The sequence below is a fragment of the Acinonyx jubatus genome, chromosome B1 (genome assembly GCF_027475565.1).
Source record: "Acinonyx jubatus isolate Ajub_Pintada_27869175 chromosome B1, VMU_Ajub_asm_v1.0, whole genome shotgun sequence".
In the NCBI taxonomy this organism is placed as follows: Eukaryota; Metazoa; Chordata; class Mammalia; order Carnivora; family Felidae; genus Acinonyx; species Acinonyx jubatus.
In genome coordinates, this window is record NC_069382.1 from 129,369,185 (window position 1) to 129,390,290 (window position 21,106).

The 21,106-nt window shown below is 41.1% G+C and overlaps 1 protein-coding gene across 11 annotated transcripts in view; it reads left to right on the top strand.

The window, feature by feature from the left end:
- The window catches only part of FAM13A (family with sequence similarity 13 member A), a 366,689-nt gene that overhangs the window by 306,342 nt on the left and 39,241 nt on the right, over positions 1 to 21,106 (top strand). For all 11 annotated transcript variants that reach the window (XM_053217137.1, XM_053217136.1, XM_053217135.1 and 8 more), the window contains 6 exons: positions 4,126 to 4,273; positions 13,417 to 13,627; positions 14,099 to 14,237; positions 14,970 to 15,051; positions 15,872 to 16,092; positions 16,749 to 16,832. In XM_053217137.1, the coding sequence (XP_053073112.1) occupies positions 4,126 to 4,273; positions 13,417 to 13,627; positions 14,099 to 14,237; positions 14,970 to 15,051; positions 15,872 to 16,092; positions 16,749 to 16,832 (885 nt within the window). The remainder of the gene's footprint in view (positions 1 to 4,125; positions 4,274 to 13,416; positions 13,628 to 14,098; positions 14,238 to 14,969; positions 15,052 to 15,871; positions 16,093 to 16,748; positions 16,833 to 21,106) is intronic.

Genomic DNA, 21,106 nt, shown 5'->3' on the forward strand with positions numbered 1-21,106 from the left:
AGAGATCACATTCACATCACTTGTATTACATTATGCAGTGCAGTGGTTCTATGTTATTAGTAGTTCTTGTTCATCTCTTACTGTGCCTAATTTATCAGTTAGACTTTATCATAGGTACGTATGTATAGGAAAAAGCATAGTGCATGTAGGGTTCAGTACTATCCTTGGTTTCAGGCATCCACTGGGCGTCTTGGAATGTACCCCCTCAGAATAAGGGGGGACTATTGTAACTCATTTACTCTCTGATTCAACTGAAGATATAAGACATGTAAACAACAAAAGTTGAAACCAGAAATATTTTGGTATTTGAGAATGTCCTTGACATTTTGACATTAATGATCTAGTAGAAGAAGCAGACAAGCAAGTAGACAAGTGTAATTCCATATGATGAGCAACAGGAGAGTGTGTGGAATGATCTGGAGAGGTGCATCATCCAAACTAGGCTAACATTTGAAGGAAGAGTTGTTTTATGCCGGCGTATTGCTGCCGAGCCTGAACAGCTTCAGCGTGGGTGGCCCCTGAGCAGCATCCCTAGATCCCACGTGTACATAAATCCCCGGGTCCACACCAGCAGCCCACTCTGCACCCCTAGGCAAGGCAGCCATGTCAGGTTCTGGTGAGACCAGTGAGGCCAGAAATTGAGAGCAGAGGGCAAATGAAAGAGCAGCCTCAGGGACCGATCACAGCACAGCGGGACAGAGCCGAGCATGTGGGTGTGCTGATGAGGGCTGTGCTGAGTGTGCCCATGCTATGCAAGCTGTTGCGGTTTGTGTAAGAGAGACCCCGCCACTACTGTGTAAAAAATCAGCCAGAAAGTCCAGAAGCTTATGTAAGTTAATATAGGTCTATAGTGTGAGTGATACCCCACTGTATGTGGCACAATCTAAACACCCTTATATGGTGACTTCAGATACAGTGATCTTTTTGCTATTCCTTAAACATAGCAACCATACCTCAGGGCCTTTGCACTTGCTTTTCTTCTTCCTGAGATGTTCTTCCAGTAGATGACTCACTCCTGCATTTCCTTCATATCTCTGCTCATATGTCCCTTCATAGGAAGGGTCTTTCCTGACCACTCATTATAAAATTGCAGACTGTGGCCCTGATCTCCATCATCCCTCTTACTCTGCTTTATTTTTGTCCATAGTCCATATCACTGCCTGACATGTTTTTCTTTGTTTACTGTCACTTCCTGTAAGATTCATTAAGGACAGACTTGATTTTGTCCCCTGAAGTATCTCCAGTGTGTAGAAAATGGCCTAGCATGTAGTAAGTACTAAAAATTTATTTGTTAAATAAATGAGTAAATATTATCTTTGCATCTCTAGCACACAACATAATAACCCTATTTAGGTATATAGCATGTGATGTTATTACTGAATAAACAAAAAGTTTTGACCTGATTCTCTTTGTTAGAATAATAGGAACTTAGGGGGTTCTATTCCAGCCTCCCACCCATGGCAGTAATCTCTCTGTCTCCCACATACCTGACTCTCAGACTTCATTGCAATACTGTGAAGAGCAGCTCACTAATTCACAAGGTGGCCATTGTTGTATGGCACCCAAATCAACTGTGCTCAGAACTCCCCTGAGCATTCTTGAGCCTGTCCCACAAAGTGCCAGCTCCCTCAGTGTTGGGAGCGTGCATGTCTCACACACCCAGCACAGTGGGTGCCCCATACCATGCTGTTGAAAGAATGAATAAATCTGTACATTCTGGAGGGGGGGAGAAAAAACTTTAATATTCTCATTTTAACTTTCTTTGAAATGGATGCTAATTCAGATGTAGAAAAAATTTTGTAATCTCAATCTCCTTTGAAATGGGTGCTAAAAGAGACAGAGGTAGCAGTCATAAAAAGTACACATTGCAGTGAACTCCCATGGTGCCTGTCTTCGTGCTTGCTCCTCCTCAACCCTTCTCACCCACACTGCCCCAAAACACCAAAATTGCTAGTGCTGACTTGTGTCTGGAACCCAAAAGGCTCTTTTCTTTGTTCATAATGCATCTAAAACTCCACCCCTTGAGATAGCACAGTTCACCTCGAATTGCCGTGGAACATGCCTCATCTCCAACCCCTCTCTGTAGCATTTTGAGACACGGCAGTGTTTTCCTCATCTGCATATGGGGCCTGGTAATGAAAAAAGAGTGATGGCCTCCCTGTGTGGGTTTCTTATGCTCCAGGCACTGTGTTAGTGGCCTTTCATACCTTCTCCCAGATCTTCAGAGGAACCTTGCAAGACTGATGTTGTGAATGAAGCAGTTCAGCCAGAGCACCAAGCTAGTAAATGTCGGCCACACGGCAAGCCCAGGTCTGCCTGTAAAGCAAACTCCACATTCATTCCACGAGTGCACAGTGTCAGGGGCTGATACATGCTCTTCCAGAAGAATATGTCATGCTTACAATATGGAATCATATTTCTTATATTCGTTTTTATGTCTCTAAGTGTAACCAGTGTTAAAAATATTGAGAAAAATGTGTATTTGCTGTATGCAGATTCTAACACACACACACAAGTGGTTGGTGGCTGACCCTGTAACTTAAAAAACTGAGTGCCAGATTTGGTCATTCAGCCCTGGTCCACTTAGGACTCAGCTGTAGGAACAAATAATTTTTATAGCATAAGTGCATAATCTGTTTTCCCCATTAGACAAGCAGCATTTTGAGGTATCTTAAAGCCCCAGATTTACTTGGCATTTTCATCTGTCTTTAGGAGCTCATCATGAACTGATTGATGATCTTTCATTTTATTCCAAATGTGAAGAAAATAGCAGCCCCTTGTGCATCATTTCATGGAAATATAATAGTAAAAGCCCCCATCTATTCCCCTGGTGGTATCAAAGTGGGTTGAATAGCTATTAAAAGTAGCTGGAAGTCTTAATAGTGCTTATTTTAAGCAGGAGAACATTTCTCATGCATTAAAGGAATCATTTATGATTTCCAGATGTTTAGGGTTTTTTCCTTTAATATATTTGCTAAAATAAATTTCCAGTTATTCTCCAAAGAAAATCTCTTGTACAGATCCGTGCTACTTGAGAAGGGTATTTGTGAGTAAACACTTGGGTTTATAATCTTAGGAGAGAAGGGAAAGGGACAATGGTTGGGCTTACAAGATGCCAAAAAAAAGCAAGGTAAAAAAGAATTAATTTCAGGGCAAATTTTGTCAACATACAATCAGTTAGCTAAAACAGCCGCCTCTGGGAGAGGGTTTTCCCATCCCCCAGGTAGCCAAGCAGGGTGTAAGTGCCCCCAGTGAGCAAAACCAAGTGGAGCTCAGTATTCAGTACTCAGACTAGAAGAATAGTAGGAAAACAAGTGACAGTTTGAGATTTGTTAAGATATAAATTATGCATTGCTGACTTGCCAGTTCTTGGCTTTTTTACTTTAAAAAAAAAAAAAGCTCCCTGTGTCATTTTGGCTCATTTCCAGAGTCCGTATTCCTTACTGCTAGCCCAGATGAGCCGCCAAACCCCTGTGCTGTTTGAATTTGCGCAACAATGCTTTAATACCCAGAGCTCCTCCATAAATAGTCTGTCCTCCCCACACTCGGGGAGAAAACAACCACAGGAAATCTGGGAATGTGCAGCTAGCCCTGCTTAATTGATCTAAGCCTGCAGGGCCAGCAGGAGGGCATTCGTGCACACAGCCTCTGCTCCTGGCCTTGCCGGACTGTTTACCTACGGGGCAAAGAAGTCTGCACACAGGAGACACCATGTTGCTTCTACAGCCTTAGCAACGGCGGTAGCAGGATTTTTGTTGTTGTTTACCGTCTGCAGGGCTGTACTCCTTTAAGGAAACACAAACTCCTTTTCCCTCATTCCTGGCCGCAATCAGTAACCATCAAGACTGTCAGCTGCCTGCAGTTATCAGGAGGGGCAGCAGCTCTTGGAAATCCTCTTGTCTTCCTCAGCGGAAAAGTTAAAGGAGCATAGATGGACAGTGGCTTCTTGCATGCAGGTGGCCAGCCAGTATCCAGGGGGCATCAAACTATGATTTTGATTTCTGTGCTGGGTACACCCACAGCCTCAGCTTGGGAGGTTTCATCCAGAAGGAGTGGAACTGCTGCAGACATTTTTGGGTTTTGGTGAGCAGTAAGATATTTGGGGACATTGTGCTGTTATTGCAGAACCCCACAATGAAGATTCAGGAGCACTCCGGCATAACTGACACCAAACTGCAGAGGACCCAAGATGCCGATGAGCAGCAGGAGAGCTTTGTCTCTGAAGTGCCTGAGCTGGACCTGACTGCATTGTGTGACGAGAAGAGCTGGGAAGGTAGGGTCAGCCGCTATTTGGATGCTTTAATATTGGCAGAGCGTATATAAAGTCGCATAAACGAGAGGCATATAACCACATGGACGTATGAAAGCGATGGGTGTAGGAGTAACTGTGTTTCTAAATGACTGAGAATCCTTTCCCTGGCATAGAATGTGTCACGTTAAATGTTGCCAGGAGTAATTGCAATCTAAGAAAGAAAATGTGCTTGCCCTCTATCAGAGCGGCACCTTGCAGCCTTTTTTATTTCTTAACTCACCAGGAGTGCTGATGCATGTGTTTTCCCTCTAGTAGTACCGAGTAGAGGGCTAACGGATGGGTACACGTTTAGGACTTCATCTGGGCACCCCGCTTCTCTTCCCGCTGCTCCACACCCACCATCTACCTCCTTCATTAAATCTCCTTCCCGTTTTTTCGAGAAAGATGCTTTGGCTTGCCTTGCTTCTATGATTGATTTTATGGATAGAATTTTTTTTTTAAGCCAGGTTAGCCAGCCTAAGGGGTTTGCTCATCAAAAAGAACAATGAATAAAAAGTGCTTGTGCTTGGAAGCCTGTAATACAGTGTGTTAGATTGGTTTTTCTCGAGATTTTTGGCAAAACATTAGAAATTTACTTGTGAGGAAGAAGAGAGTATCCTCATCTTGTCCAAATTGTATTTCAGGAAGGCTCTGGCTGCTCTTCTTTCATTATCCATGTGTCTGCATCCAAACATGTATCAGCGTGTATCCAAAATGCATGCCCAGCCGCCTCTGTGTAGTGTGTGTGTTTAGAGGCTACAAAGAGGGAGAAATTGTGTGCTTGGTTTCAGAACAGCAGCACAACTCAACACAGCGGCACGGAGAATTACAGCTACAGGAAATCAGTCCTTTTCCAAAGCACCTGGATTTCCTTGTCTTCTCCCCCACCCGTTTTTAAACCAAAAAGTACTCATTTGTAAATGAGCATAGATGAAGGACCAAAAGATGATGTAAACAGACCACAAGGTGAAAAATAACAATCCCATTATGCTCCTTGCATCCACGGCTTGGTGAAGCAAAAACAAACTGTTTTTGTTCTAGTCCTCCCTCTTTGCAATCTAAGAAACGTGTTCTAGCCCCCTTTACCATGTAATTAGGCAGTGGGTCTGGGATTTTCAACGATCTTCCCAGCTCATGATACAGTCATTAGACAAAATTGCAGGGTGTTTTGTTTTGTTTTTAGTTTAAGTGATATATTCCTGGATAGTATTTTATTGTTCTTCCTTTGTTTTCGGTACTTTGGAAGAATGAGGTGTGTTTTAAATTCATACATTAAAAAACAACCCCTCCCCGAGGGTGGGTGATGGGTATTGAGGAGGGCAGCTTTTGGGATGAGCACTGGGTGTTGTATGGAAACCAATTTGACAATAAATTTCATTTATTGAAATAAATAAATAAATAAATAAATAAATAAATAAATAAATAAAAACAACCCCTCCCCTTCAAAAAAAAGTCCCACAGTAGCCACTGCTACCCAAATAAAAGAAAAAAGCAGTAGCCAAAACAAATGTTGTATTTGGGTTTCAATAATAAGGTCTCTTCACATCAGAAACAAAACTTTAGACAAAAAAAAAAACCTAGGATTTCGGGACAGAATTCAAATTAGCCACATGATCTTGGTGTATTCAGTAAAGGGACAGGTAGATTCTTCCTCCTCCTGAAATGGACTCGGTTTGATTATTCTTATCTTGGTCAATCATAAATTTGCGATCTCTTCCAGCATATTTTAAGAAACGAGTATGAAAATCCTCTCCAGTATGGTTGAAAGCTAACTTACAGTTTCTTTAAAACTGTTTTATTATTTAATGTCAAGAATTCTCTTCTAGATAAAAGAATCAACATTTTATGTTGTGTTGGGAAACGAGATAGAATTTTTAAAAGCTTATTGGGAAAAAATACAATAGGCTTGGAAATACTACTTGTATTACCCATGTAATTAATGAAGGGACTTGTTTTAACTTTTTTTGCCAGTTACTGTGTTAGTAGCTGAACTTGCATATCTTGAAAATGTACATGGATTCATTTCAAGGCCATTTTCATCATTTGATTACTGTTTTCAGTGGCCGTTTTTTATTGTATATTTATTTTAAATTTCCAAATTACATTATAATAGTATAGTCAAAATAAAGGAATTGTTGTATATATACACACACACACGCATATATACATGCTATATATATGTACATTCATATATTATATATATATATATATACATACATATATATAATATATGTATGTATATATATATATGGCTTCAGTAAGAAACAAAATGGTAGCTTTGCAGTATGGAGTCCACTTTGCACTAATTTAAACTGTGAATTTGAGGGGCGCCTGGGTGGCTCAGTCGGTTGAGCGTCCAACTTCAGCCCAGGTCCTGATCTCGCGGTCCGTGAGTTCGAGCCCCGCGTCGGGCTCTGTGCTGACAGCTCAGTGCCCAGAGCCTGTTTCAGATTCTGTGTCTCCCTCTCTCTCTGCCCCTCCCCTGTTCATGCTTTGCCTCTCTCTGTCTCAAAAATAAATAAACATAAAAAAAATTAAAAAATAAAATAAAATAAACTGTGAATTTGAAACCAATGCAATAAAATGTATAAATGGAAGTCATTGTTACCAAAACCCTCTGAGCCAGCATCCAACTGTAAGTCTCCAAGTCACTACACAGTGTAGCCTCCTGTTTTGGGTTGGCTTGTCAGTTCCCTGTTCTCACACCTTAGTTCATACCCTCTCACTCATATGCAATCGCAGAACACCAGGTTAGGCGGTGCTCACAGAGCAGCCTGCCAGTACTAGCCCCAGAAGCATATGCTGCCATATGGCAAAGCTGTTCTCTGGCTTCGGGGGCATATTCTATCAGGGAAACAAAAAAGGAAATGAAACTAATACAGATTCCACAGGCTAGGATCAGAGTCTAATCATGCTTGTCGGCAGATAAGTAATACGTGCTTTTTCTTTTCTTTTTTTTTTCTGTATATGTAGCTATGTATCAGGGCACATTTTTTATCTATCCACATGACATTATTTTTTTTCTACTTTGCCAAATTAAATGAATATACAAATCAAATGTACTATTATTTGTTACTTAAAGTCCTTGAGGGGCGCGTGGGGTGGCTCAGTCGGTTGAGCATCCAGCTCGATCTCAGCTCAGGTCTTGATCTCAGGGTTGTAAGTTCAAGCCCTGCATTGGGTGTCACGCTGGGCATGAAGCCTACTTTAAAAAAAAAGTGGGGCGGGGGGAAGCCCTTCAGAGGCAGTCATTAGACACCTCTAATTGCTTAATTAGAATGTTCCTAATCAGCCAATTCATGTTGATTTGGAGGGTACCGTTTGTGGAGGATGAGGTTTAAACCATCAGCAATTCTACCAACTTTGTCATAGTGAGATTAAGTTTAAAAGAACATTTTTAAAGGGTATAAAATACTTCATATTTCCTATTTATCACTATGTATCAAAAATAACTTTGGAAAAGAAATGCTTTAAAAGAATGATAAAGAATCAAGGGATCTTAAAGATCTTTTGACTGAAACCTCCCATTATACAGATAAGAAAACTGAGGCCAAAAGAAGCAAAATGATGATTCGAGATAACAAATCTCCTGACTTCCTCTCTGAGGCCTCTTTCTCAGCCATTCCATTTATGTATCCTGGCAGGCTGTAGGCCATAATGACTAAGAGCCAGGCACACCGTGGGTTCAATCATGGCTCTAATACTTTTGCCGCTTTATGGACATGTTAGTAAATGTGTTAACAGTTTCAGCCTCAACTTCCCCATTTTTAGATAGGTGTAACAGCAGATGATAATGAGTAACAGAGTACTATTCACTTAGTAAGTTTGTTGCAAGGATAAAAGGATCTAATAGATGCAAAGTGCTTGGCATAGTATAGGAACTTAACAGGCACTATGTGAGTGTTAGTTGGTATTATTACTATCTTCTGTAAATGTTTCCAAGTATGGTTTCAAGAAAAACCAGCCTGAGTTTGACTTCTTTGAAACCAGAGCCCAGTTCTGTCTGATGATAGTGCATGACTCTGAACACAGAAAAGAAGCCCATAGTTACTGGATCCTCCACTGATTACCAAGGACAAATACCAAACCAATCTGTGTGTGTGTGTGTGTGTGTGTGTGTGTGTGTGTGTGTGAGAGAGAGAGAGAGAGAGAGAGAGAGAGAGAGAGAGAGAATAAGACAGACAGACAGACTCTGGATTAGGGAAAGGTTACATTGAAAAGGCCTCAGCTAGGTCGTTAACAGGGACTCCAATGCCCTGTCAGATGTGGAAAGAATAGAAGACAGGTAGCAAAGTGAATTAGTACCTGATTAACAACAGTACTTAAACGTGCAGATACATGGATCAAAGTTGGCACAAATGGGGGTATTCTTATTAGGAAAGTCCTCAGCTCTAGTCTGTTCCATATATTTTATTAATGACTTAACTAGAACAAGTGGGGGCCTACTTACTAAATTTGCAAATAGAGACAAAGCAGATATATGAAAATTAAGGATGGAATTTGAATTGACAAAGCTGACTACTAAGGCTCCTTGTAACCCAGATTATTTGAAGGATTTGTTAGGACTACCATTGTTGTCAAGTTAAGTTTTGTAACACGAAGGAAACCGTTATAATAGGATTTCCCCAGTAAATACCCTCTACATCTTCCTGTGTCTAGGATGTACACAGACCTCCTGACACCACTCAGGAGCCACCCTGAAAGGCGGGCGGTATGACATCGTGCCAGGAAGCGATGACTCAAAATAGCACATAGTTGGAAATGAGATATGGAAAACATCAGCTCCCTTAATTCTGGCAGATTTATCAAATAAATCATCTTAGCAGCCACTTGTCTTTTGTAGAGCAAATGGATCCAGCTGGCTAAGCAGAGTGTAGCTATATCCCAGTGACCACATTCATATTACTCAGAACTATGTTTCTTCTTCCCGCAGTGAATTTCCTTTATTTCTGTGTGTACTGTAGTGTCTGAACTGGGACTCCCCTAGGACCTTTTTTTTTTTTTTTAAGGTAGCTTTTATCTCTGTTACTTCTGACTTGCTGTGATGTCAGCCGTCCTGGTGGATTAATTTTTCATAGAGAGACATGCCATATTTATGGTCAGAGTTCTTTGTGATAAGACACATGGCTAAAATCACTGTACCTAAGGAATTCTGGTCTAGATATAAAGCTGCATTTGTTTTATGTGGTGCTTTAAGATGAAAATCTAATTTGAAGCATCAAATCTTTTCTGTTTTCCCTTTGGATAATTTTCTTGCGATATCTTCATCCATTTCATTGCTCTTGAATTACTGCTGAAAACATAAGCTATTTCCCAAACTAGGAATGGGGTATGGCAATGAATATATGCTCAAAACAGTCTCTAGGCGGACAATCACTGTCTGAACACACTGTCATTTACTACACTGTTCTTATTCAGTTCTTCTTTGTCCAGGTAAGTGTCAATTATCAAAACATGAGTAGGCCTTGTATTTTTAGATCATTTCAAACTAAAACAGAGGAATAGTTGGTTTTATTGATTGAGTTATATTGAACTATATGTTCTAAACTATAAGACCATATAGAATAAAAGGAAAGAAAGAGATCTTGCCATTTGCAACAACCTGGATGGACCTAAGAGGGTATAAGGCTAAGTGAAATAAGTCAGAGACAGACAAAGATCATATGATTTCACTCATGCAGAATTTAAGAAACAAAACAAATGAACAAAGAAAAAAAGAGGCAAACAAAAAACAGATTCTGACAGACAAACTGATCATTGCCAGAGGGGAGGTGAGTGGAGGGAATAGGTGAAATAGATAAAGGGGATGAAGAGTACGCTCATCTTGATGAGCACTGAGTAATGTATGGAATTGTTGAATGTTATACACCTGAAACTAAGATAACACTGTATGTTAATTATACTTCAATTTAAAAAGTACATGAATAAATCCATGGAAACCAAAAGAGAGAGAAAGAGGAGAAGCACAAGCATTTCATTTCATTTTGCCTGAGTGAGAAACTTCACTTTTGTTCTACATGCATACTAATGATGCAGCATAACCTTTTATTTTTAAGGTTGAAATTCATAATGGTTTTACATTTCTCGCTTTTTAGTGAATGCATTTATGCTAACTCTATCCTTTAAGAGAAAATGTCACCCATAAGCTAGAATTGCTTCCACTTTGTATTTCATATATACCACTGGTAATGTTAGGAAAAGGACACATTGGGACATCTTGTCAGTGAAGTGAGTGGTCAAGAATGGAGCTGTGTTAAGAAAAAGGAAGTCTGATGAATGGCCCCATGTTACCCACAAAGGATAACATAATTCCGTTCCACGATTAGTATTTTATAGTTAATTCAGGATCACGATATATTATTTTACTGGAGACATGTTTGGATAATGGTCACAGACACACACTCTTGTTTCAGACACAGTTTAAAACTGAAAGATTAGTTCTATTTCTTTTCTTTTTTTTTTTTATGTTTGTTTATTTTTGGGAGGCAGAATGCAAGCGGGGGAGGAGCAGAGAGAGAAGGAGAAACAGATCCGAAGCAGGCTCCAGGCTCCCAGCTGCCGGCACAGAGTCTGACACAGGGCTTGAACTCACAAGCTGTGAGATCATGACCTGAGCCGAAGTCGGGCACTTAACTGACTGAGCCACCCAGGTGCCCCAGTTGTTCTATTTCTAAAGAGACATTCTGCTAGGTTCAGACAAACTCAAGGACTTCAGGATCTGAGGTGACACCTTTTCAAATTGCGATGAGTCGAAATGTCAAACTGGCCAATGTCAACTGGCATATGGCCCATATGCCAATATCAATATCAGACTTTGCTTTGCCGGTGCCCTCTGTCCCCTGCATGCCACCTTGGCCTCCCCCTCCCCCGCTTGTTTTGCTCCTTTGCCACTCTGGGGTGAAGTTATAGCCTGCTGCAACACTGTGTAAGCCATCTTAACCCTTTCCCTGCCTGCCTCCACTGATACTACTCCTTAAAGAAAATCGCTGCTGTCTTCTGAAATATCATGAAAAGATACAGTCTAGCCAGCTTAATACTTCCATTTTCTGCAGCTTACTCCATTTTTCTTATTCCTCTAGGGGTTACTTTCCACTGACTCTCTCCTTCCCTCACCCCTCCATCCATTTTCTGTTCTTTTCTGCCAGCAGTTTGGAGCTGCTTGTATCTGAGCCCTGACACCTAGGAGGAGCCTGCTGCAAGATTTAGTGCATATGAGGGGAACTCCTGGTCCCCCCCAGCTTTAGTCAAGTACATCTACCCACGTGTTCCCTGCCACTTTGGGAGATGAGTGGACAAAAATCTGTCTTTAACATTGCTTTCCTTTTTAAAAATAATTTGTATTACCACCTGAGTTCCCAGATAACTTCATTCTCTTTAAATGTTGAGACCCTAGGGATGTCATTCTACCTGAGGTTAATTTTTTTTAAGTGATGTGCTTACCTCTTCTACTGTGGGGTCTTCAAAAACGTCACAGTCATCCTTGTTATTGGAGCATCTGGCACATACTAAACTGAAGCGCTTTCCTTCAAGTCAGGAGATCTAGTGTTAGTCCTAACTCTTGTCATTGATTAGGTATTTGCTCTTAAATTCATTGGGTTTCACTTTCCTTATATGTTCTCTGTTGGACTGAATCCATGGTTCTCAAATCTGAATGCATGTAGGATCTCTTGGGCAGCTTTTAAAGTGTGTGTGTGTGTGTGTGTGTGTGTGTGTGTGTGTGTGTGTGTGTGTGTTGGGGTAGGGGGGAGGTGTGGAGGGGCAGGTAGTATATCTGGGCCCTCTCCTGAACATTCTGTTGAGTTGAGTGGTTGACAACCTGTGTGTTAGAAGTTTCACGTATCTCCCTTTGTGATGCTAACATGCAGCCAGGGCTGAGAAATCGCTAAATTAGATGATGTATGAAGTTTCAACCAGCTCTAACGTTCTATGATTATAATATAATGCTTTTAAATAAAATACTGAATAGGTACTTGTTTAAGATAATTTTGTAGATTTTATAAACACTTTGATAGATGGAGGAACAAATGTTACATGATTCAAGCTCTAGGAATCCCAAACTTTCAGAGCATGGCCAAATTCTAGCCTTGTATAAATCACAGTAATCCATAAGTATACTTAAGGCGTAACTTTTTTTTTTAATGCAGGGAGTACTACAAATGAAATACCCTACATCATCTGAGATCTATCTTTAAAATCTGGTAGGACTTTTTTAATGAAAAAAGGAATATATTGAGGTGGGTCTTGAGGAAAAGAGAAATATCACTATTCCCTCCAAAAATGACAAATCAGGAGGTTGTGTTGAGTATGGTTTTTCTCCTTAAAGACTAAAATAATTTGTACAGATTTATCCTTTGCAAGCCATTCTTCTTTGTGTTTTTGACTAATCTGTGTAAGCACCTTACTTTAACTGTAGTCTTGAGCAGCTTCTGAAGTTTCAAGTGCAAAACATGCATCTTAAATGTGCTAATCCCAGCGCTAAGCAGAAGCACATGAACAGCTTACTGAAAGTCCCAAATGGAAGTCCAGACTCCTAGGTAAATGGGCTCTCACAAGATGAATTTGACTCTTTGGTCATTTCACTGATGGATACATATCCATGACGCCAAATATCTCTCTTGCTGATGCACTTGCTTTTCTTCTCCACGATGCCCTCATGTGAAAACGTTCTCATCACCTTCTCTTTTGAATGCAAGTGAGGACAGAGCTAGAAGGTAGATGAAGGCTGTCAGATCTATTGATGATTTCTGTTGGGGTGTAGCACCCTTCATCTGCACCTGAAATCTGAAGTGAGAGGTTGTTCAGTGCCTCCCAAATCCAGTGCATCCTAAACCATTCAGAAAACCTAGGGAACAATTATGCTTGCTTGCTTGCTTGCTTGCTTGCTTGCTTGCTTGCTTCCTTTCTTTCTTTTTTAAATTTAAATCCAAGTTAGTTAACATATAGGGTAGTCTTGGTTTCAGGAGTAGAATTTAGTGATTCGTCAGTTACATACACCACCCAGTGCTCATCCCAATAACTGCCCTCCTTAATGCCCATCACCCACTTAGCCCATCCCCCCACCCAACACTCTGGAAACAATTTGCTTTTATGAGTGGTTTTGACTTCTTACCCTCTGTATTTTCCAGAGCCAGTCCCTACCTTCTCGTGGCAGCAGGAGAACGTGGACTCCGACGAAGCGCACCTCTCCCCACAGGCTGGGCGCCTGATTCGTCAGCTCCTGGATGAGGACAGTGACCCCATGCTCTCTCCTCGGTTCTACGCTTATGGGCAGAGTCGGCAATACCTGGATGACACAGAAGTGCCTCCTTCTCCCCCAAATTCCCATTCTTTCATGAGGTATGTTTGTGTTGCTGGTAAGCAGTTGCATCATCGACCATAACATTAGAAAGAATAGGAATGGTGTTGATGGCTAGTACTTTTTTAAGTTACATTGTAAGTCTTTGGAAGAACCTATGGGGAATACTCCATCCCAGTATGCGGCTCCATTGTAATTTTTCAATTGACCCAACTATATCACCACATACTGAATTTCCATTAGCACATCCTTTCCAAGGTTTATCTAAAATGTAACTTTGGAGTCTGCAGCACATAGTTTAGTACTACCTTTGCCAATCGTAAATGTGAGCAATAGAAAGACCTATTTAATAAATGGGACATCTAGAGCCCAGGGTCACAAAGTGAATTGGTAGTCAACTTTTTCTTATTCAAGAGGATGGAGACCTTTGGGACCCTCTCCTTCCATGCTGCATCCCCTTCCCCAAGCCCCACCTGTCAGGCAGTGAGTGCCCCACGCTGTGCCCCTCACAGGCGACGGAGCTCCTCTCTCGGGTCCTACGATGATGAGCAGGAGGACCTGACACCTGCCCAGCTCACGCGACGCATTCAGAGCCTTAAAAAGAAGATCCGAAAGTTTGAAGATAGATTTGAAGAAGAGAGGAAGTACAGAGTAAGTGCCTCCTTGCAGGGTTCTCCCTGTCCCCTCCTGTCCCCTGACATGCTGACATGCCAGCCTGTCAGCAGCTCAGAGAAGTGATGAAAGATTAAGGGAGATTTCTATGGACCTTAAGACAAAAAGGCAGTAAAAACTGGATGGGAAACCCTGATAAGTCCCAAACATCATGTATCAGCATTTTCCTTGTACAAGGTATTCTTAAAATAATTGAACGTTGTAGTCGACATCTTATACATTTATCCATGAAAAGGAATGGGAAAAATCATGAAATGACGTCTTCTCGTTGGCTAAAACTTCATTCAAGATTATCTTCTAAAATTTCATTAGCATTGACCTCATTCTACTCTCAGATCTATCTTAGCATTGCCCCCAAGTGCAGCAAAAAGACATTTGCATGGTGATTGCAGTGTAAAACCTACACCCCTCTGCTTTCTGTTCTGTTAGCCTGATGGCCTGAGCCCTACACCTCATGAAAACGGGCCATGGACCTCATAGAAATTCACCATTTTGCCTCTGAGGAATTCTTTGAAAGCATCAAAAATAACCAGATGTAAAGAAAGACAGTGGAATCACACCTGTGACGTTTGCTGTGATTGTTCATGTTTAATTTCTTTTTCCAGTGGGACTCAACTTTCCCTTCCTCTTTAAAACAATCTCACCATCAAACTTTTCTTCTTTTTCCTGCCCCAGTTTGAAAACATTTATGTTAAATTTTCCCTTTCTCAGCCTTCCCACAGTGACAAAGCAGCCAATCCAGAGGTTCTAAAATGGACAAATGACCTTGCCAAATTCCGGAAACAACTTAAAGGTAGGTAAAGTTCTAGACCCATGGCATGGCTTCTATAAGACATGCCACCTGCAGAATTCATCATCTCACCACACATCCTGACCATGGGCTGAAATATTTCAGAAAAGACCAGTTCCTTAACACTGCTTCCCAGTGCATGTGGTGTTCAGGGGACACCTTGCCCATGTCTGTCCATGGTCTCTATCACAGGTCAACTCAGATCAGCTAAGATGCAAATTCTGAAACATTTCTCCAATTCCCTAAATCACGAATTTAAGGATGATGGTTTCAAGTCAACACTTACTAAAGTACCAAGGTTTTATTTGCTGTGGTGTTAGGAGAAGACCTATAAACACAGATGTCTATGAAAAGAATTTGGTCCTTGTCCCTCAAAAAGCATGCTGTCTTTTAGGAGACAGTCATAAACAACCAAATAGAATAGAAAGGGAAAGTAATTCCAAAATGAGGGATGTAAGTTATTGAGAAAAAGTTGGCCAGCAGTTGAGTGCTGAATCAGTAGGTACCTATAAACAGTAAGGGAGAAAGTATAGGAAACGTCTGTCACATTCTGAGAACAGCAAACCTGTTGGTGTGGACAAAGCATGGAGGTTACATAGCTAAAGCTTTCCCAGGAATTTGGAAAACATTCCAGATAATCCAAGAAAACATGAGCATTTTTTCAGGCTTTTACATAATAACCCAAGGATTTTAACTACTGTTATAATTAGATACTTTCTTTCAAAAAGATGGGGCTAAACAGTTATTAACACCACAGAAAAGCAATCTGGGTTCAGCAGACATCAATTCTCATGTATCACCACCCCCAAATCTTTTCAACTAGAGTCAAAACTAAAGATATCTGAAGAGGACCTAACCCCCAGGATGCGGCAGCGAAGTAACACGCTCCCCAAGAGTTTTGGTTCCCAGCTTGAGAAAGAAGAGGAGAAGAAGCAAGAGCTCATGGATAAAGTAATAAAGCCCAGCGTTGAAGCCACACTGGAATCCATCCAGAGGAAGCTCCAGGAGAAGCGGACAGAAACCAGCCGTCCTGAGGACATTAAGGTGTGGCGATTTGGTGAAGGCCCCAGCTAACTGCTAGTCCTAAACCATTCCAGTCAACATGGTAGAAACATAGGGCCTGACACATGGGTCCCAATGGGAAGAGAGATGTGGTGACACCTTTGCAGACCTCCCACACCCTCATCTTTACACTCTTAGATGCCTAGGGAGGCTGCTGAAACAGCTTCCGAGTGTTTTCACTGTAGGTACTTTGGTTTATGACTACAAATTGGAAGCAGAAAACTCTATTGTACAGATCACAGAAGGACCTCATTCAGGCTAACAGATGGTTTGATGAGTCTGAAGTAGAAGGATTATAGACAGAGCTTTGGGACTTTGTAATTTGTGACTGTAGTCACTGCCTGGGCCATTGAGCTGACCTCCATGTGCCTCGCTGCCTTGCTTACGTCAGTATTCAGCGTGCCTTTGCTGCCACATGGGAGATGCAAGTAGTTGATGATGCCTCGGCTGTGCTATCCATATTTCCAGTAAAAGAGTCAGGAAGAGCTCATTCCTAAGTGAGCTTTGAATAGAGCTCTAGGAGCTATTGTATGAGGATTCTCTTTAATGTTACTTGAGAAAATTTGTTTAAATAAAGAAGTTGGGATGTTCATAAATGTTTCCCCCTCTTTCATTTCTCTATCCTTGTGTTTATTCAGGATATGACCAAAGACCAGATTGCTAATGAGAAGGTAGCTCTGCAGAAAGCTCTGCTATATTATGAAAGCATCCATGGACGGCCGGTATGTGAATGTACTGAATTTTCTGATGGAGGGGTGAACTCTTTGGCCTTAGAAATGAATCTTCTGTGTACAGTATTGTACACTTGAGTTTTCCTGATGTTTATCAGATTATTACATATTTTCACCAGAACTAAGCTTTCCAAAGACTAAATTGATAAGAGCCTTCCACTCTCAAGCAGTTGTGGAGTTTGAGCTCCAAAGACGAATTAGTTTGCAGCTAACATTTAGTCACTTGTGTTTGGCTTCAGGGGGACAGTGATAGAGGGGTGTAGATTATAGATTATAGCACAAAGCCCTAGAAATTTCCCTGGCCTCAGATCCGCCCCTACAAGTCATGACGGGCTCTAGGCATTCTTATCCATAAAATGAAGGTGTTAAACTAGCATGATCTACCCTAGAATTCAATCTCTCTTCAGTGTAGTTGCAACCAGTGTTTATCTGTAGAGAAATTCCAGCCATCGTCCTGAACCAAAAGTGTGAGGAGTCCAAAATATGGCTTTGCCTTTTCACAGCAACAGGAAGCATTTGAAGAGATTTGTTATTCAGCAAGCATGTTTATTGCATGTTTGTTGTGAGTCCTGGGAGAGACTGTGGCCCAATAGGCTTCTGCTTTATTCCTTAAGGAACTTGTAATCAGATATCCTTGTCAGTTACTCCTAGCGACCTTCTGTTAAGAGTGTTGCCAAGAACCCAACAAAACAAGTTCTTAAGAGCAGGTGTTAAAGAAGCATGAAGTTTATATTCCCAGAGGATTTTTATATAGCCAAAATGCATAGACCTCTTCTGCAGCCACAGCCCTGGCTATGTAACAGAGATGGTATTTTCATGTAAAATACACTCTTTTGAATAAAGACTTGTTTCCAGACTGGAATTGCACTAGACTCTAAGATCTGTAAGGACAGGAATTCTGGGTTTTGTTCACCGAGTGGTGCACCTGGTCCTCAGCATCTAGCACAGAGACCTGATACATACCATGTGCCCAATGAACTGTCTATAGATTGCATCCTCCATGGTATTTTGGTTCTGGATTTATCAGGTTTAAATTAAAAAAAAAAAAGCTGGAGCTGCTGCTGATTGATTTTGCTGGCCTGTCCCAACAGTGGAAAAATACTGGTGCTCTGGGATAATGGTTCTGTTTCAAGTCAAGTTTTGTTTTGGATTTTTTAAAGGCATTGAACCAAATAGTAAATGCACTGGAGCTCAGATATATTGTGAAACTTTGTCCTTTTCTCCTGGAGGACTCAGCACTTGTAGAAGTGAAACTGAAATCCTTCTAGAAGAGAGAGACCCCTTCTCCACGGTCGGCTCAGAGGCTTTTAAGTACAGCTCTCCTCATGGCCGACAGGTGGGCAGGACTCGGGTGCTTTCCTTCTCCAGCGTTCCTTCTCTGCTCTTGGTGTATATTTACATACGACATTGATCCTTTAAAGACTTCCTTGCCTGAGGCCTGAGATTTCTCAGCTGCTTTCTCCTCCTAATCTTTACTGCCACTTCAGGCGCTTGTGTGCCAGATGTTTGTTGCTCAGAGTTGGGCACAGATCCTCTCATTCTGCCTGGCCTGAGGCCATGTACAGGGACTGGGATGGGAAGACCTAGATTCAGAACCCAGCCCTACTGAGACCAGCTCTGTTGGCTTTGAGCTACTGTGGTAACCTCAGAGATGTCTGTTCTAGGTTGTCATGGAGACTGGCTGACAGACACACATGCACACATTTACCTGTGGGCTGTCTGGCCTGAGTAGTGGGACACAGTGGCTTGGTAGCAGATTTGAGGGTGCCCAATCAATGATGTTTTCACTTTTGCTACAAGTATATGTTCTGCTGTCTACGGCCTACTTCTTATTAAATGATGGAACCAGGAGAAAGAACACAAATTTTTTTTAGCACTCTTATCATTAGGAATGTGAAATCTTAGATCTTGGCCCTGCTTTGTTATTCCCTTTTCTTTCATGGTTTTTTTAGATGTTGGAAAAACACCCTTTTGGGTCCAGATTTTAGCATCTCATAGGGCAGGAAACAAGTGCTCTAGAACATTGAGTGGCATTAGTTGCTGGTTCTCAGTCAGACTGTCTGCCTCCCTCTGGAACATGATGCTCCAGCCTCCTCACAAAAAGCAGAGTTCATTTGATATCTGGCCAGTGTGAATATCAAAGAGTGAACTTTTCATTCTTAGATCTGTGATGTTACTGTGGACCCTGAACTGTAAATACCATTTGGGCAAACTCTTCTTAGAAGAAAAATACATGTATTTCCAGAGCTAAACTTTCATTCCAAATCCTAGCTGTTGTTGGTTTTTTTTTGTTTTGTTTTGTTTTGTTTTGTTTTTCGTTTGTTTGTTGTTGTGGGTTTGTGGTTTTTTTGCTTTTTGGGGTTTTTTTTTCTGTTTTTTAGAAAAGCAGGTGCTCAAAGCTCATGGGTTTTTGCTGAGTCTACAAATTCTGATTTGAAAGGACAACGAATATCAAAATCACAGACCAAAACAGTTGTCTGCTGCTTTGTAGATTTTTTTAAACAAGGCTGTTTGCTTTAACGGCGCACTCTACAGATTGACATGTGTATGAAAAACAAAAACACACTCATTTACATAAATCTCTATTAATTATTAGGAAAGCATGTCCTTTTTAACATTTAAGGACCAGTCTCATCGAAGTCCATGTCACAGGAAGTACAACACATAACTATACGTCACTATATTACCTTTGCCAACCATACCTTTATGGTAATGTAGAGGGGAAGGAAGGAGTTGCTTGTTCAGAACTTCTAGTTTCTTCTTGATGCTGTTCCTCATCAGTAGATTTTAATGTTGTATTTTAATACCTTGGGAACTAACATGGCCCTAAACACACTATGTTCAAATTTAAATGCAAACTCTGAAGCTTCATGTAAATACTTCCCTCTGGTTATCTGGTTATCTGCTGTTCAGGACTATCTTCTCTTTGCACAGTCTACCGTTTTTTTATCCATTAGTTTAACTTTATATATATATTAACATATATATATATATGCATATATATGTGTGTGTGTGTGTGTGTGTATATAATTTATTGTCAAATTGGTTTCCATACAACACCCAGTGCTCATCCCAACAGGTGCCCTCCTCAATGCCCATCACCCACCCTCCCCTCTCCCCCACCCCCCATCAACCCTCAGTTTGTTCTCAGTATTTAAGAGTCTCTTATGGTTTGCTTCCTTCCCTCTCTATAACTTTCCCCCCTTCCCCTCCCCTCTGGTATTCTGTTAAGTTTCTCAGGATCCATATATGAGTGAAAATATACAGTATGTCTTTCTCTGCCTGACTTATTTCACTTAGCATAATACTCTCCAGTTCCATCCATGTTGCTACAAATGGCCAGATTTCATTCTTTCTCATTGCCAAATAATATTCCATTGTATATATAAACCACATCTTCTTTATCCATTTGTCACTTTATGGACATTTAGGCTCTTTCCATAATTTGTCTATTGTTGAAAGTGCCGCTATAAACATTGGGGTACAAGTGCCCCTATTATGCATCAGCACTCCTGTATCCCTTGGGTAAATTCCTATTGCTGGGTCATAGGGTAGATCTGTTTTTAATTTTTTGAGGAACCTGCAAACTGTTTTCCAGAGCGCCTGCACCAGTTTGCATCCCCACCAACCGTGCAAGAGGGTTCCCGTTTCTCCACATCCTCTTTAGCATCTATAGTCTCCAGATTTGTTCATTTTAGCCACTCTGACTGGCATGAGGTGGTATCTCAGTGTGGTTTTGATTTGTATTTCCCTGATGAGGAGTGATGGTGAGCATCTTTTCATGTGCCTGTTGGCCATCTGGATGTCTTCTTTAGAGAAGTGTCTATTCATGTCCTCTGCCCATTTCTTCACTGGATTATTTGTTTTTTGGGTGTGGAGTTTGGTCAGTTCTTTATAAATTTTGGATACTAGCCCTTTATCAGATATGTCATTTGCAAATATCTTTTCCCATTCCGTTGGTTGCCTTTTAGTTTTGTTGATTGTTTCCTTTGCAGTGCAGAAGCTTTTTATCTTCATGAGGTCCCAATAGTTCACTTTTGCTTTTAATTCCCTTGCCTTTGGAGATGTGTCAAGTAAGAAATTGCTGCGGCTGAGATCAGAGAGGTTTTTTCCTGCTTTCTGCTCTAGGGTTTTGATGGTTTCCTGTCTCACATCCAGGTCCTTCATCCATTTTGCGTTTATTTTTGTGAATGGTGTAAGAAAGTGGTCTAGTTTCATTCTTCTGCATGTTGCTGTCCAGTTCTCCCAGCACCATTTGTTAAAGA